The sequence below is a fragment of the Elgaria multicarinata genome, chromosome 23 (assembly GCF_023053635.1).
Source record: "Elgaria multicarinata webbii isolate HBS135686 ecotype San Diego chromosome 23, rElgMul1.1.pri, whole genome shotgun sequence".
Classification (NCBI taxonomy): Eukaryota; Metazoa; Chordata; class Lepidosauria; order Squamata; family Anguidae; genus Elgaria; species Elgaria multicarinata.
This window is the reverse complement of record NC_086193.1, coordinates 13,731,893-13,746,511: the sequence shown is the minus strand read 5'-3', so window position 1 is coordinate 13,746,511 and position 14,619 is coordinate 13,731,893. Positions and strand designations below refer to the sequence as shown.

The 14,619-nt window shown below is 63.7% G+C and overlaps 2 protein-coding genes across 2 annotated transcripts in view; both read right to left on the bottom strand.

Annotated features, from left to right (window-relative positions):
- Window positions 1–14,619, bottom strand: part of AP1M1 (adaptor related protein complex 1 subunit mu 1) — a 70,539-nt gene that overhangs the window by 24,802 nt on the left and 31,118 nt on the right. The gene's annotated exons all lie outside the window — the stretch shown is intronic.
- Window positions 171–7,456, bottom strand: TPM4 (tropomyosin 4). The gene is made up of 9 exons (XM_063147237.1): window positions 7,300–7,456; window positions 4,858–4,983; window positions 3,691–3,824; window positions 3,387–3,504; window positions 2,672–2,742; window positions 2,084–2,159; window positions 1,039–1,101; window positions 875–944; window positions 171–253 (listed from the first exon to the last, which is right to left on the bottom strand). The coding sequence occupies exons 1-9, from the start codon at window positions 7,411–7,413 to the stop codon at window positions 171–173; spliced, it is 855 nt and encodes a 284-aa protein (XP_063003307.1). The 5' UTR covers window positions 7,414–7,456.

Below are 14,619 nucleotides of genomic sequence, written 5' to 3'. Positions count from 1 at the left end.
AAGCAGCGAGAGAAAGCACTAAAGAAGAGGCAGTGTGTTTTAATTGAATGAAAAGAAAAAGGCAGAGAAAGAGGCAATGCGTGAAGGCAGCACACAGGCAAAGGCATCTGCAGCGCCTGAGCAGGTAAGGAGAGCCGGCTGGGCAGAGCGCCCCCTCCCCCCTCCCCGGTCTACAGTGACGTCATGTCATTGAGCGCGTGGTCCAGCTCCTCGCTGATGGCTTTGTACTTCAGCTTTTGCGCGTACAGCTCGTCTGCGGGGCAGAGACAGGATGGCGAGAAATGTCGAGCGAGACCCCGGAAACCGAAGCACAGCAGAGATGGAAGAGATGAAGGGGAAGGAGAGAGAGAGAGAGAGAGAGAGAGAAGGAAGAGGGAGAGGACAGGAAGGATATTAATAATAAAAGGCTGCCGAGATCTCACACAAACATGCAACAGGAAAGTTTTGCAAAGGATCTCAGCAGTGTAGTGAGCGTCACCGTGGTCACCGCACTGCATTGAATGTTCCAGGAAACCTCAGCACAACCCTGCACGGTGGGCCAGGCGGTCCTCTGCCCACTGCATGTTGTTGAGCAGTGGGCAGCTTGAGTACGACCCTCCAGCTGGGTTAATGGCTCAGGTGAGAGGTCTGAACTAGCCACTCCGTGGCTCCCATCTGTCGCTCTCAGCCAAGCCGCACGCTGTCGAGTCTCGACGCTGCAGGCAAGACTCCTACCCGACTCCTTCGTAGGGGGAAAGCCACCACCGCCACCACCACGATGCTTCTGGGAACCATTTCGCTCAATGGCCACAAGGCAGCCATTGGTGCACTGATCTGCGGGAGCCTCTGGCGCTACCGCATTTGACCCCCGAACCTCCAGAAGTCCATCCCGTACCTTCCAGGTCATCGATGGTCTTCTCCAGCTTGGCCACCGTTCTCTCTGCAAACTCTGCCCGCGTTTCAGCCTAAAGGCAGACATTGAAGCAAGGAAAAGGAGGTGGCCACGGAACACGCCCCACCCCCACCCCCAAAAGCAGCACCTGAGAGCAGCCACCTCACCTCCTTCAGCTTGTCAGTCAGCACCTTGATTTCCTCTTCATACTTGTCCTCCTTCTCAGAGTACTGTGAAAGCGGGTCAAAGCGGGTCATTCTCATGGATGGAGGAAAAGAAGGGCGAACCCTGCAACAGAACCCAGGGGCGGCACAGCCTCCCCAGAGCCCCTCATTCCTTGCATGCAAATGAGGGCCCACTGTTGTGGGTGAGCACCACCACAAAATGGCTCCCACGAAGGATGTGGCCAGTCGGTTGCCGAGGGGGCTGGTTAAAAGTGAGCGAAAAGGGTCAGGGGAGAGAGTTGTGAGGATGAGAGAAATCACGAGGCAAAGAGGGAGCGAAAGAGCCAGGCGAAGGGGGAGAAATGAAGTCAAAGGCCGGCAGGGAGGGGGAAATTGCAAGGCAAAGGGGGTGAGAAACGGAGCAAAAGAGCTGGGCTAGAGGCTACAAAGGGAGAGGAAGGAGGCGGGCAGGGCAGGGCTTTGGGAACACTGCCGCGGGCGGGGAGCCCTACGCCAGCGCACCCTCTCCCGCTCGCCACGGAGGGGTGCCAAAGCCTCCAACCCTTCCGCATGGAGAGGGGGGCAGCTGGCCGTCCTCCGTCTCCTGGGTCTGACGTGAGACTCAGAGCACTTCTGGGACGTGGGACTAGCTGGAGACCCTGGTCGCCGCAGAGGGCCAAGCAGGCAGCCCACAGCCTGGGCGGAAGCTTCTTCCCGCTGAGAGAGAAGAGGGTCCCATCATCCCCCAAAGGTCAACGAAGGATGCATTGCCCCAAGGGGCTCGGGAGCCTCTGGGCCTCAGCAACAGGGAACCCTCAAGGCACTACCATGTCCGTGGCACTGCCCTGACCACGCTCTTCCCCACAGTATGCAGGACACATAGGCTGGGTGGGTGGAGAGACAGCTGTATACAAAACAGAGGCATCCAACTGCCACCATGCAGAAAATAGCAGGTGGGAGGCAGGCAAATCTCCCCAGCTGCTTGGCAGGAGACCCAGAGCCCCCCGCCCGCCCCCGGCAGCTTCTGTGCCCAGGGAGAGCCCCCCACCTTCTCCGACTGGGCCTCGAGAGACTTCAGGTTGTTGGTGACGTTCTTCAGCTCTTCCTCCAGGTCGCTGCACTTCCTATGTGCAGGGAAAGGAGGCCGTCAGTCCGCTGCTGCCCCTCCTCCACGAGCCCCCTGGCCCCCCGCTACTTATGGGCAAGGGCCACAGAGGCAGCCTGGGGGCTCTTCATGGGCCGTCATCCCAGAGCCCCGGCCGGAACCTCAGCGGCTGCCTTTGCAGGCACCGAGTCCCCCTTCAGCTAGGATTCGCCAGACTGGCCACGCGCAGCAGCGTGGCTCCTTCGCTCAGCCGGCTCCGGAGCCCCACCTGCAGCGCGTGATGCTCAGGGCAGACCCTCGGCTGCGCCACTCCTTCGACGACAGGGCGAGGCCCACAAACCGCCCAGCGCCTTCCAAAGCAGCACCAGGATCGCTGCTGCCACAATCGAGGCGCGTTCCGGCACCGCCGAAAGCGACGAGGCTCGAGCGGCAGGGAGGCTCCGCCTGGCCTGGCCCTGGGATCGGGCCTGGCTCCGCCCGCCCCAGCCGGCTCCTCTGCCCCAGGCCCACCAGCGACCGACGGCCACTCACAGCTCAGAGACCTCGGCACGCTCCTCCGCTCGCTCCAGCTCTCCCTCCAGGATGACCAGTTTCCGGGCCACCTGCAAGGAGCAGAAAGCATCAACCCTCAGAGGGTGCCCTGAGCGGCCCAGGTCCGAGGGGAGCGCCTCCTGCCTTGTCCTGGATCAGGCTCTCCGGAGCCTCGGACAGGGCCGGACCCTGCCTTCCCGGCCCGACACGGAGACGCCGCCGGGGACTGAATGATGACGACAATAAAATATATTGACAGAATGCTTTGAACTCGGAGCTCTTGCTTGCGCGGAGCTCTGGGCCCTTTCCCCACTGGTAGCATTTCAGAAGCAGAGACGGGGAGGCAGCGAGACGAGGGCTGACGTCCCCCTCAGCACCGCCATCGGAGGGTGGGGGGCATTTTAGCTGAAGCCCAAAGGCGGCCCGTTTGCAACGGAGGACTGGAACACACCGCCGAAGGGACCTTTGAATGGGGTGGGGGCGCTCCAGCCCCAGGGGTGCCCCTTCCGCTGGGGGCCGCAGGAAGAGCCAGGCTCTTCTCTGCCCTGAGGGCCTTTTCATGCGGAGGAGACGGCAACTGGACCTGGGACTTCCTACCTGCCCAGCAGGTATCTCCAAAGGACACCGGGGGGGGGGGAGGCTTTCACTTGAGTGCCTGCTCCTGCTCAGGCCCCCCCATTCCCAGAGAGCCCCCCAGCACGGCTGCCCAGCTCACCTCCTCGTACTTCCGGTCAGCCTCCTCAGCGATGTGCTTGGCTTCCTTCAGCTGCATCTCCTGGATTTCCATCTTCTCCTCATCCTTCATGGCTCGGTTCTCAATCACCTTCATCCCTCTGCGGGGGACGCGGGAGAGGCGGGTCAAGGCCCTGGCGGAGGCCGCTGCTGGGCAGCCCCTGGGTGGCCCTGCCCGAGGCCCCGGCTGGGCCCCCCTCAGCCCAGATCAGCGCCACCTCAGGGAGAGGCGAGCAGGGGACGGCCCAGCCCTGGCCCTCCCCGACCGTCCCCCGCTGCCTCCCCACCTCTCGCTCTCATCGGCCGCCTTCTCGGCCTCCTCCAGCTTCTGCAGGGCGGTGGCCAAGCGCTCCTGGGCCCGATCCAGCTCCTCTTCCACCAGCTGGATGCGGCGATTCAGGGCAGCCACCTCGGCTTCAGCCTGCATCGGAGGGACGGAGGGAGGGAGGGAGGGAGGGAGGGAGGGAGGGAAGGGGGAGATGCCGGGATTGCAGGACCGCAGGCACCTCGGCGGCACAGGGCACCTGGCCCACGGCTGGTTCCACTCACACAGGCGTGTGGGGAAAGGGCCCCGCGGCAGCAGGAAGACGGCCAAGGCAGAGCCCCCACCGCCACCCGGAGCGGCCCAGTGCCTTCCTCTTCCTCGGGCCAAAGGCCCCCCTGGCAGCCTCAGGGAGAGGGAAGCCCAGCCCTGGCCGTGGACAGGGTGAGCGGCAGCCTTGCCTCCCGGGCCGTGATGAGTGGCCGGCAGCTGCGGGTCGGGGCCCCAGGCGGACGGACCCCGAGAGGCCGGGGCACGGCTCCTCCCCCTCTGGCATCGCCGAGGAGCTCGGCTGCCCATCCCTTCCCCAAGGTGAGCCCAGCGCTGGGGGCAGGCGTGGTGCCCTTTCCCTCCTGGGAGCCACGCAAGAGCAGAGTGGGTCCTGTGCCCCACCACCTCCAGCGAGGCTGCAGGCGGAGGCGAGGGGGCACACGTGGGTCCGCCAGCCCCAGGCAGCGAGGGGTGGCGTGGCGCCGCCGGGCCTGGGCCGAAGAAGCGGCCCTCCTTCTCCCTGCCGGGCTTCTTCAGGGCCCATCCCGTACTGCCTTGCCAGGCAAACCCTCGCCCGCCCGGAGCCGGGGCAGCCGGCAGCAGGGAAACGGCCGCTGGATCGGGTCGGAGCGGGCGCAGAAGCCTCAGAGTCTGTTGCACGCCTTCGGGGAGCCCCGCTGGCTGGCAGCCTCCGGGAGGTGCGCAGTGCCGGGGGGTGGGCTTCCGCGGGCCGCCCGGGTGGCTGGGCGGACGTCCCGGCCACCGCTGCTGCTCAGGCTGAAGCGCTTGGGATCCCCACAGCGGCAGGGCGCTTGCGAGCAGCGGCAGCAGCAGATGGCGCTCCAGAGCAGGGACGTGGAGATGGCGTGGGAGACCCCCTGGCATGCACGCCAGCCCCGGGAGCCGCCGCGGGCAAACGTACGTCGGTGGCCTTCTTCTCGGCCTGCTCCAGCTTCTCCTGGGCGTCCTTGAGCGCCTCCGAGTACTTGTCCAGCTCATCCTCGGTCCCCTTGAGCTTCTTCTGCAGGGCCACCAGCTCATCCTCCACCTGCCCAGAGAGCACAGCCGGGCCTGAGTGGGCGGGCAGGTGGGCGAGGAAGACCCTTCGGCCCTGCTGACACCCCTCTGTCCTGCCCCCCCCCGTGCCTCCCGCCAGCCCAGCCCCACCTCACTTCGGCCTCTCAAGTGGCTAGTCCTCACTGTCCACCTAAACACCCCCTTCTCACGAGCTCAGCCAAGGGTGCCCCGCCGCTCCTCTGCTTTCTGGCCCTGGGGGTGATGGGGCCCTTCTTGATAAATACCACGGCTAATTCATTAGCATTGCGCCATAGCGGGAGCCCCCCAGGGCTGGGGAGGGGTGGGGAGTGGGCGATGGCTCCCCGCATGACCCTAAGCACACTTACGCAGGAGTAGGGCTTGCTTTTGCAGACACCTGCATGCCCTGGCTACCAGGGTCCTTCTTTGCTTCTCTCTCTCCTCTGCTCCAGTCCTGGTGCCCAGCAGCCCCTGCCCCCCACCCCACCCCGCCTGCCCACCAGGAAGTGGGGGGGGGGCAATCACAGCAGTGAGTTCCACGACTCCGGGGGTGGAGAGGGGGGAGACTTCAGCCCTCCCCCCAAGCATCCCCCCCCACACACACACTCCCTTGCATTCCCCTCCCCCTTTGCTTCCGTCGGTTCTCTTGCCATCAAAAATCTGCCCTGGAGAAAAAGCCAGCCTGGTTGCCCTCTGGCGCCCCCAGGGTGTTCCTAGGCCATTTGGGGGCAGGCAACGCGCGCCCCCCCACTGCCCCCGTGGCTCTCCTCAGGCCAAGCCCCTCCCCAAAGCGTCAACAGGCACATCTGTTTCTCCAGCCCAGCCAGCATCTCCAGTAGGAAGCCTTTGGACAGGCAGCCACGCCTCCCCAGGACAAACGGTCCACGCCCCCTGGGCCGTGGCGGAGGGATGTGCCTGGCCGTGGCCCCAGAACCCCCCTCGGCCCCCTCCCCTCACGAACCCAGGGGGCTTTCGGGAAGCAGCTATTTATAGCGGCCTGCCTGTGCCGGGAGCCAGCCCCTGGCCCTGCTGCAGGGAATGCCAGCTATCTTGCGGGTGGTGGGTGATAGCGAGCAGCCGTGGCAGGGAGGAATGCAGCCCTGCTCTTGGGCGCATGCCATCCCGGGCCGGTCGCGCCACCCACCCACCCACCCACGCACCGCCCTCTCAGCTCAGGGGGGACGGAGCGTCCCTCCCGCACCACTCCCGGCTGGGGTTCAGCAAGGTGGCCCAGGGCCCCAAAGGCCTGCTTGAGGGTGGATTGCTGCATCGAGCAGGGGGTTGGACTCGATGGCCTTAGAGGCCCCTTCCAATTCTATGATTCTAACGCCCTCCCCCAAAGCACCTGTGCACCGGAGAGACAGGCGCCCGCTCGGAACCGCCGGGCGCGTCTTATGGGACCCAGCCAGCACGCTGCCCCTTAGAAGCAGGGAATCGTAGAGTCGGAAGGGGCCTAGGAGGCCGTCGAGTCCAACCGGAGAGCCACGCCGGGCCCCCTTCCCCAGGCCGTCGTCAGAGTAACAGTGGGGCACCGCACAGCCCGCCTGCATGGGTGGTCTGTGCGGGTCTCTGCACGAACAGCCACCCACGGGTCCTCTGCTGTTCTGCGTGAAGGTGAGGGTTTGTGACCGGGTCAGCGGACCCCAGGAGCCCTGCTCGGTTCGTGGCTCAGCTGTGACTGCTCCGCCCGCTGCCCGGCCTGTTGTGCTGCGGAGGGCAAGCGGCCCGGGCCCAAAGGTCAATGCTAAACCCCGGCAGCGCACGGTCCGTGCTCCGCCTCGGGTGCGGAGGGCTGCAAATAAGCCCCTCCTAATCCCCTCCAGCCATGACCTCATCGGCATCCACGGAGACCGGGGGGGGGGGCGGCGGCTGCGTCTCTCCCCGGTCCTTTGGCTTGGGCGATTGGGGGGCTCCATGGGAGGGAGGAGCTCAAAGTGACTCCCCGCTTCCTGCCTGATGGAAGCTTGTGGTCCTTCAAGAGCAGCTTCTCGTGAGCAGCAGCCAGAGGGCCAGAGCAGGCGAGCGGCAACCGCATCGCAGCTCCCGGCAACCCTGGCCCTGCCGGCCTGCGGAGCGTCTGCCCCCCTGGACACCCCGGGACTGGCTCCTGCACGGGCACGCCTGGGAGTGTGCCAGAAATGCCTGTCGGCCGCGAGCCCTCGCTCTCTCAGCGCCTCGTGCATGGCCCCCTGGCTCAGCAGCGCTTTCCGGGGAGTGGGACAGCCAGCAATACCCTCCGGACATCCCAGCAGCGCAGTGGCGGCCTTGCCCCCCCCCCGGCTCCCCCCACAGCCAGCCTCCGCCTCCGCCTCGCCCTCTGCCCCGCCACCTGCTTGCACTTGTCCTCGGCGGCCTTCTTGTCGGCTTCGGCCTGCTCCGCACGGTCGATGGCGTTCTCCTTGTCCAGCTTCAGCATCTGCATCTTCTTCTTGATGGCCTCCATCTCGGCGCTGGGAAGGCGGCCTGGCCGGCGGTGCTTCTGCGGAGGGGAGAGGAACAAAGGCCAGCCCCGGTCCGTCCGAGGTGGTTTTAAGCCCTGCTGGAACCTCCCAGCTGGGCTGGACGCGGCTCACGTCCCTGGTGGCCCCCTGGCCGTGTGCAGGCAACCTTTCGAAGAGATAAGCTGGGAGGCCGTCAGTGGAGGAATCTTTAGCACTCGGTCATGGCCTTATTTGGGGCTTGGCTTCATTCAAGAGAGAAAAGCGCTGTTTCCATTTTTAACTTTCCGGCAGGAGCAAAAGCAAGACGCCCGGGCCGGACACAGCAGCAGCCCGCCAGCCGCTGCCGAGCCGTGGAGCCCGGGACATGGCCAGGCCTTGGAAAGGCACGAAGCGGGCGCCCCCGGGCCAGAATGAAGCCAGCGTATCCCCCGGGAGTGGGACTTTGTGGAGAGGACACGAGCCTGGGCAGAGGCCATGGGCCGGGGTGGGTGGGAGAAGAAGCGCCTCCCTGAGCCACGCTCCTTCGTGGCACTGCCTGCTTTTGAGCTGCCTCCAAGAGTCCAAGGGCACGGCTGTGGCAGGGCAGCCTCCCCACTTCGAAATAGCACCAGCACCTCCTGGGGCCAAGAGGGAGCTCCTGAAAGGATGCGGTTTGCTGCAGCCGGAGGAGGCCCTCGGGCCCCACAGCCTGTTCTGCGCGTGCCCTGAGGCGAAGAGGGGGCCCTTCTTGCCCCAGGACTGTTCCGCAGCCCTTGGCTACGTTGCACCGTTGGCCCAGGCTCCTCTTGCGTCCTTCGGTGGGGCCCTCGAGCCGTTGGCGCAACGCGCTCTCCGCTTCAGCCTGGATTCTCTCGCAAGTCTCGGTCTTTAGAAAAAAGCCCCGGGCCAGAGGCGGGCCTGTCAGAAACGTCTGTACGCTTCGACCGACCGGGCCCAGCCCCACGGACGCGTTCCCCCTCCCGTGAAGAGGAGACATCCGAGGCTCACCTCACTCACCCACACTGGGCACACGCAGCCTTTGCCACACTGGGCTGGCCTGTTCTTGGCAGGCCCAGCCTACAAAGCAGTTATAAACTAAAGCATGCCCGTAAGCATGTGCAAAGTGCCCTTGATGCACCAGGGAATAAGCAACCCAAAACAGATCTGGGACTTGGAGGAAGGCCCCTCCGAGGGATTGAGCCCTGTAGGGGTGGCTCCCAGGCCTCCTTAGGCCCCCCGTCCGGCTGTCCGTCCACCGCCAGCGGCTGTCCCTGAACCAACTGGGTGCCGTCGTCGTTCCTCCTCCTGCTCCTCCTGCTCCAATTTCCACTTTGGAGTTGGAGGCTGTTTTGTGCTTCTGGGGAGCCGCTCCTGCCAGCTCCTGCCAAGCCGCTCCGGCTGCCGCAGATGCCCCTGGGCCAAACAACAGAAGCGGAACTTCTGGTCGGAAGCCCGGAGGAAACTGGATCCGTCCCCCAGGAAACGGGGAGACGGTGGCCCATCGCCTTGTATGGCAAAGTTCGAAGGAACATGGGGGACTCGGGGGAGGGGGGCCGGCCAGCAGGCCGAGGCACGGGGCGGCGGTGGCAGAGACCCAAGTGGGAACCCGGGCAAGGGGGCCGGGCGGGGGAAGGGGGCTTCCGAAAGAGCGGAACAGCAATCGTTGGCTGGGCCCACCTGCTGGACCGACTCTCGGACGCTCCCAGGCCGGGCAGGTTCTGCTCAGCCCAGAGCGCCCGGGAGAGAGATGCGTGGAACATCCGGCTGTTGCCCTGTGGGCTGAGATTTCACCGCACTGGGAGAGCTCCCCCTCTCGAAAATGAGCCCTCAAAGAGCTCTCTAAAGGGTAAGTGGGTGGAGATTGGGAGCTCAGTGGGGCAGAGAGCGGACAGCCGGCATACCTTGCTGTGTAGCGCACCTGGCGTGCAATAAACAAGGCATGCTGGAAACGGCCCACCTGGCTCAGGCCTCCCTCAGCCGTGGGAAAGCCGTGGTCTGGCTGAGCTGGGGATACCCCAACAGGCACGTTTCTGGATTGTTGGGATTTGTCCAGGTTCCGCTAAATACTCTGCACGTGGCCACAGACATCTTCCAGCATTATTAAGTCTCCTATTTTAAGGATGAGCTCTGAGTTATTAAACCCTGAAGCAAAACTAGGGACAAGAGACGGGTGGCCGCGTCTTTCCATTTCGTCGCCACGGGAGACGGTCAAGAGGCGTTTTGCAGGAGAAGGGCTCCTTGCTGCCTCCTTGCATCTGCGGGGGGAGGGGGGATAGTGGGGCTGGACATAGGGTGGGGGTGGGGGGCCCTTGCCACTTCCACGTCCCTGCAACCTGGCACGCAGCTTCCGTCAGGGAAACACCAGCAGCCCTACTTGTCCCTGGGTGGCCGTGAGCAAGACTGCGATGCTCCCAGCCTCAGAGAGGGGGGGGGGGCGTGGGTGAGTGGGGGAATAATATCAATGTAGCCACACACTCATTTATCGTGGCTTTTGTGGACTGGAGCCCACTTCATCAACTCCATAAAGCATTACCCTAAGTGGGCTGGCATAGACCTCTTGCTGTGTGCAGTGTGTAAGCACCTCAGAAGAGAAGAAAATACAAAGAAAACCGCGCAGCCAACAGCGTTACCCTCCGGGCTCCCCCCCCATCCCCGGTCCAGGGGGTTTCTGCAACATGCTCCTGTGTTGTGCCAAATGCTCTCTTTTCTCCCAACCCCAAAGGCCACCACCCCCACCGTGACCTCTAAGTGTCCCAATCCAGCACGGGTCCAGGACGGGGTGGCCAAACGCAAAGGAAAACTCACAGCCATTTTTAGTGTAAGTGTGCAAAACGCCCCCTTTGACCAACACACCTGGAGGGGCACCAGGTTTATTTGTTGAGTAGACGGCTGTCCCATGTTTCGACTAGCGTCCTCATGTGCACCCTTTGGGAACTCTGACAGAGGGGGCGGGATCCTCCTGCTCCAGCTCTGCTTCAGCGGCGCCTGAGGTTCCTCCCCCCCAACCCCGGGGAGCGGCAGCTGGAGTCAGAGAGTCCCGCCGGAGCAGGCCCTGCTGGCCGTGGGCTCCTGCCTGCGGGAGGCCGCTTCGCAGCACAACGCAGCAGCAGCGGCAGCCCAGGTGACAGCGCTGGCAAGGTGCCCCCCCCCCGCCTCCAGCTGTCCTGCCTTTGATGGGCCACTGGGGGGCAGCAGACACAGCGCCTGACCCGTGCGCCTCTGCAGCACTGGCCGGGCGGTGGCACTGGTGGCGTTATTGCCGCTGCCAGGTCGTGGGTTTGTTCGGGAAGCGCCACCCGTCCCACTCGTGGGGTGGGAGCTCTTCTCACCTGCAGAGCAGCAGGCGGCGGTTCCTTGGTGGCCTCCGCTGGCCTCAGGGCTCCCTTGCAGAGAAGCGCTTTGCGGTCGGATGGACGCAACCCCAGGAGGGAGAGCACCCCTTGCCTTCGCCCTGGCGCCCAGGGGACCCACCTGGCCCCGCCTCCTTCACTTGCCCACCGGCCGTGTAGTGTTCCCCAGCTTCTGAGCAATTGCTGGCAGAAAGAGCCTGCAGCTCAGACCGGGGGTCGGGTGGGGGGTGCCCTGGGGGCTCATTCTCTGCCTCGGACTGCTTCCCTTTGGGCCCCTCCGGGACGGACTGCGGCCCTCAGGCGGAGGCGGTGATGCCACCCTACGGAGGAGATGGACTGCTGCCCGGCCTCGTCAGGCCGCCTGGGCCGGGCGTTTTGTGGCCCACGGTGCTGCAGCAGTGCTGTGGGCGCTCCTGCCTTCCCACCGTCGCTGCTCCCCTTCTAGCCTGAGATCCAACACCTTTGCCGAGCTTGGCTGTGGGGTCAGGCCCATGTCTTGAGGGCTAGCCCTTCTCTGGCACAGGGTGGGGCAGGGCAGTGGGGAGCCGGCCGGCTTGTGGCCTCCGGAACGCGTCGCGCTTCGTTGTTTACTGCCATTGTTTCCTGCAAACAGAAATCAGAGCGGTTTTCAACATAGATTAAAATCCAGTTGCAGCAACAAAACCTCACTCCGCCCGAGAGCGGCTCTCGCAGGGCCGGCCCTGCCATGAGGCAGCGTGCGAGAGCTGCCAGGGGCCACGCCGTGGAAGGGCAGCAAACCGCTTGCCCGTTTCGTGATGTTTTTGTTTTTCCTGCCAGCCTGGCGCACGCGTGTGTGTTTCTGCCTCGGGTGCCGATTCGCCCTGCGCAGGGGGACGGACGGACGCGGGGCCAATGGTCGCTCTGAGCCAGGACAGGCGTTCTGCCGGAGGGGGCAGCTCTTGTCCTTTCTTTGCCCCCTCCCCCTTGCTCAGGCCCACGTGGTCCCGTGGGCTCCCAGCCGTGAGGCTCCCAGGTCTGAGCGGTGGGGGCGGGCCAGTTCCCAGCCCGCGCTGGCAGCCCTGATGGCTGCTGCTGCCCTTCGCACTATCAACAGGAAACATCTTTCGCAGGGCAGGAAGCGGCCCTTTGTCATTGGCCAGGGGCGAGAACATGACAGCCTTCGCTCGTCCTATCAGGGCGGAGATATTTTAGGAGCCGTATATAAAGCGGGCAGGGGGCAGCCGGCGAGGAGAGTGGCCGGAGCAGCGGAGGGGTCGAGCGCGTGGGAGGGGGGCTCCTTGCAGCTTGGCTCGGGCCAGGGACTCCCCACCTGGCCCGGAGAAAGCCGGTTTAAAAAGCCACGTTGGCGGGGCAAGCATGTTGCCCTCTGCATGTGCCCAGAGACACTCTCTTAGCCCTGTTTCCTCCTCTGGCACCGGCACAGAGGGCCACAAGCCATCTGGCGCTGAGCCCCCGGCTCAGAGGAAGCCAGGGCCAGGAGAGCTGCTGGTCGCCAGCGACATCCGGGGCCTTCAGAGACTCAGGGGCTCAGTAGCTCCTCCTGTCCAGCATCCCCAATGCTGTGTTGGGGGGGAGCTTTTTCCATGCCTCCTGGCCCGCTGCCCTCACCTGCTCCCCTCTCCGTGGGTGATTCCTCTCCCTTTGGCAGCAAAACAACCCTTTAAAATACAGAGGCTGCAAAAAATGCAAGGCACGCGTTTTGGCAGGGAGCGAGCAGAACGAAAACAGACCAGGCGAAGGGGCCATTCCAAGCATGTTCCACTTCTTTGGTTCACCTGTTCGAACGGTTTTTCTGGGTGTGAGACACCCTTCCTCCGGTTCCCTGCTTAAACTTAAGAATGAAAACACGAACCGTGCAATCACAAGCAGGTCCGCTGAGCGCAACGGGGCTTTTCCAATACCGGCTGCCTCACAAACTTGCCCTTTATCCCCCCCCACCGCCCCCCTGGCACCCACCCCCAAAGGCCCAAATGTTGCTTCTGCTGCTGCAGAAGAAGAAAGCGGGGCTCTATCCACTAGGTGTGGTTGCCCCTCCAGGTTTGAGTCTCACAGGCTGCTGGGCTGGGCTGCAGCAAAGGCACTTTGTCAGTGCAACCAAGTCTGGGGGGGGGGCGGGAGGGGGGGCTGCTGTTCAGTCAGGAAACCAGCTGAGCTCCATTTGAGCTGCACTCAGTTTTTGTGAGGCGGAGGAACGGTCTGAAGGCAGCCGAACGCAAACTCCAAACCCGCACCCTGGCAGGGCTTTGTGGGGTGAATTGTGCACGGGGGGGGGGGGGGGTCCTGCTCCTGCGCCTTGAGAAGAGGAAAACACGCGCTGGGGCAATCTCTTCCTCTTCCTCTTCCTCCGACCTCCGCGCAATGTTAGGGTTGTTTCACACAGTGCCCAAACCCGTGCAATTTCCAGTTGGAGGTGCGGCTGGTTTTCACAGAGTTAGAGGCTCAAAAGGTGCACAGCCAGGAAAGTCTGGGCTTTCAGAGGCTGGCACGCAACGTCTGCGGTGGGCTGGGGCTTGGGGTGTCGCAAGCTCTCCCCCGCCCCCCGCGGCCCTGTCCAGGCTGCTGAAGGCGGTGGGCCTTTGTGCCGCCTGCTGCGTCGGCCCTGGGCCACCTCTCGTGCGCGCCGTTGTGCCCCTGTGGATCTGGTGCGACCGCGCCCGTTTGCCTCCTGGCGCTCTCGCATCAGCGGTGGGAGCGCGTGTGTGTGCGGTTTACAGGGAGCAGCGTCTCCTGGGTTCTCAGAAGAGGTGCCCGGGGGTGAAAACACCTTGTGTGTGTTTTAGTAATTTATTTCGTTTTATTTTTTAAAGAAAAGTCCCATTATCTTCCCCGACAATCAAGATGGGAGCGATAGAGCCTCTTCGCGCTAAGAGCCTCGTCAGTTGTGAGTTACAGTAAACGGGGGTGTGTGTGCCCCAGGACTTTCTCCACACACACACAACACACACACTGGTCACAGCCAGCCCACCCCCACCCCCACCCCCACCCCAAGGAGTTGCGTTTGAAGCTCAGCTTCATCTACGGAAGGATTGTGTCAAATTTGCATCTTTTAAAATGGGTGAGCATGAGGAAACGAGGCAGGTTTTTAAAGCCAAAGAAACAAGTTATGGTGGTGGTGGTGGTGGGGCGTTGTGCATGACGGTGGGTTATAAAATTCTGCATCCCTGTCATGTTTGGGAAATCTGAGTGCCCCTGGTGACTCCTCAATGCCTGGGGAATGGCTGGCAGGACTTAAACTCCTTGCCACAGGATTTAAGTGTCTTTTTTTTAAAGGAAAAAAGAAGCGATGAACTCTGTGGTTGTGGATCTGCCCATAGCTGCAGCCCACGTGCCCCAGCGATCCCTGCCTTGGGGAAAGGGGAGCCTTGGGGGTTCCCAGGTGGCCCCCAGCTCCCTCTTTGAGCCCAGCCGTGACGGGGCCTCCCTGGCCCTTCGAGCCGGAAGGAGCTCCTGCCTTGGACCGGCTCGCTTCGGAGCGCCCCGTTTCTGCCAGCGGTGCTCTTTGGCGTTGGGGGAGGGGGGGTCCAAGTTCCACCCAGCACACAGGTCTGCCAGTTGCGCCAGGCGCCAGGGGCACACGCCAAACTTTGGCGTGTCGGTCCTGCCAGGGAAGACGGAATGGCCCTCCTGGGTGTGCTTGTTGACAGAGCATCTGATTCTCTGAACCACCCCCACCCACCCACCCACCCCCCGTGGATGACAGCGGGGGTCATGTCTTCTCTAGACCCTCTCTAACTGGCACCGGATTTCGTGCCCTGTTGCTGCCACAGCTGCTGCCGCCCGCCTCTTGGCACGTTTGCATGTGATTCTGTGGGAGCTTTTCAACACGGAAGAGCTCCTGCACACGGTAGGCTCCCCAAGCGCTCTCCCTGAAAGGACTTGGTTTTTCCAGAACATTTG

What these genes read in the sequence shown, in the direction of transcription:
- TPM4 (XM_063147237.1), bottom strand. Translation starts at nt 7,413, where the DNA reads ATGGAGGCCATCAAGAAGAAGATGCAGATGCTGAAGCTGGACAAGGAG. An exon ending in GCGGCCGATGAGAGCGAGAG is followed by an intron (nt 3,505 to 3,690) that starts GTGGGGAGGCAG and finishes CGTCCCCCGCAG; the next exon opens with AGGGATGAAGGTGATTGAGA. An exon ending in CGTGCCGAGGTCTCTGAGCT is followed by an intron (nt 2,160 to 2,671) that starts GTGAGTGGCCGT and finishes CCCTGCACATAG; the next exon opens with GAAGTGCAGCGACCTGGAGG.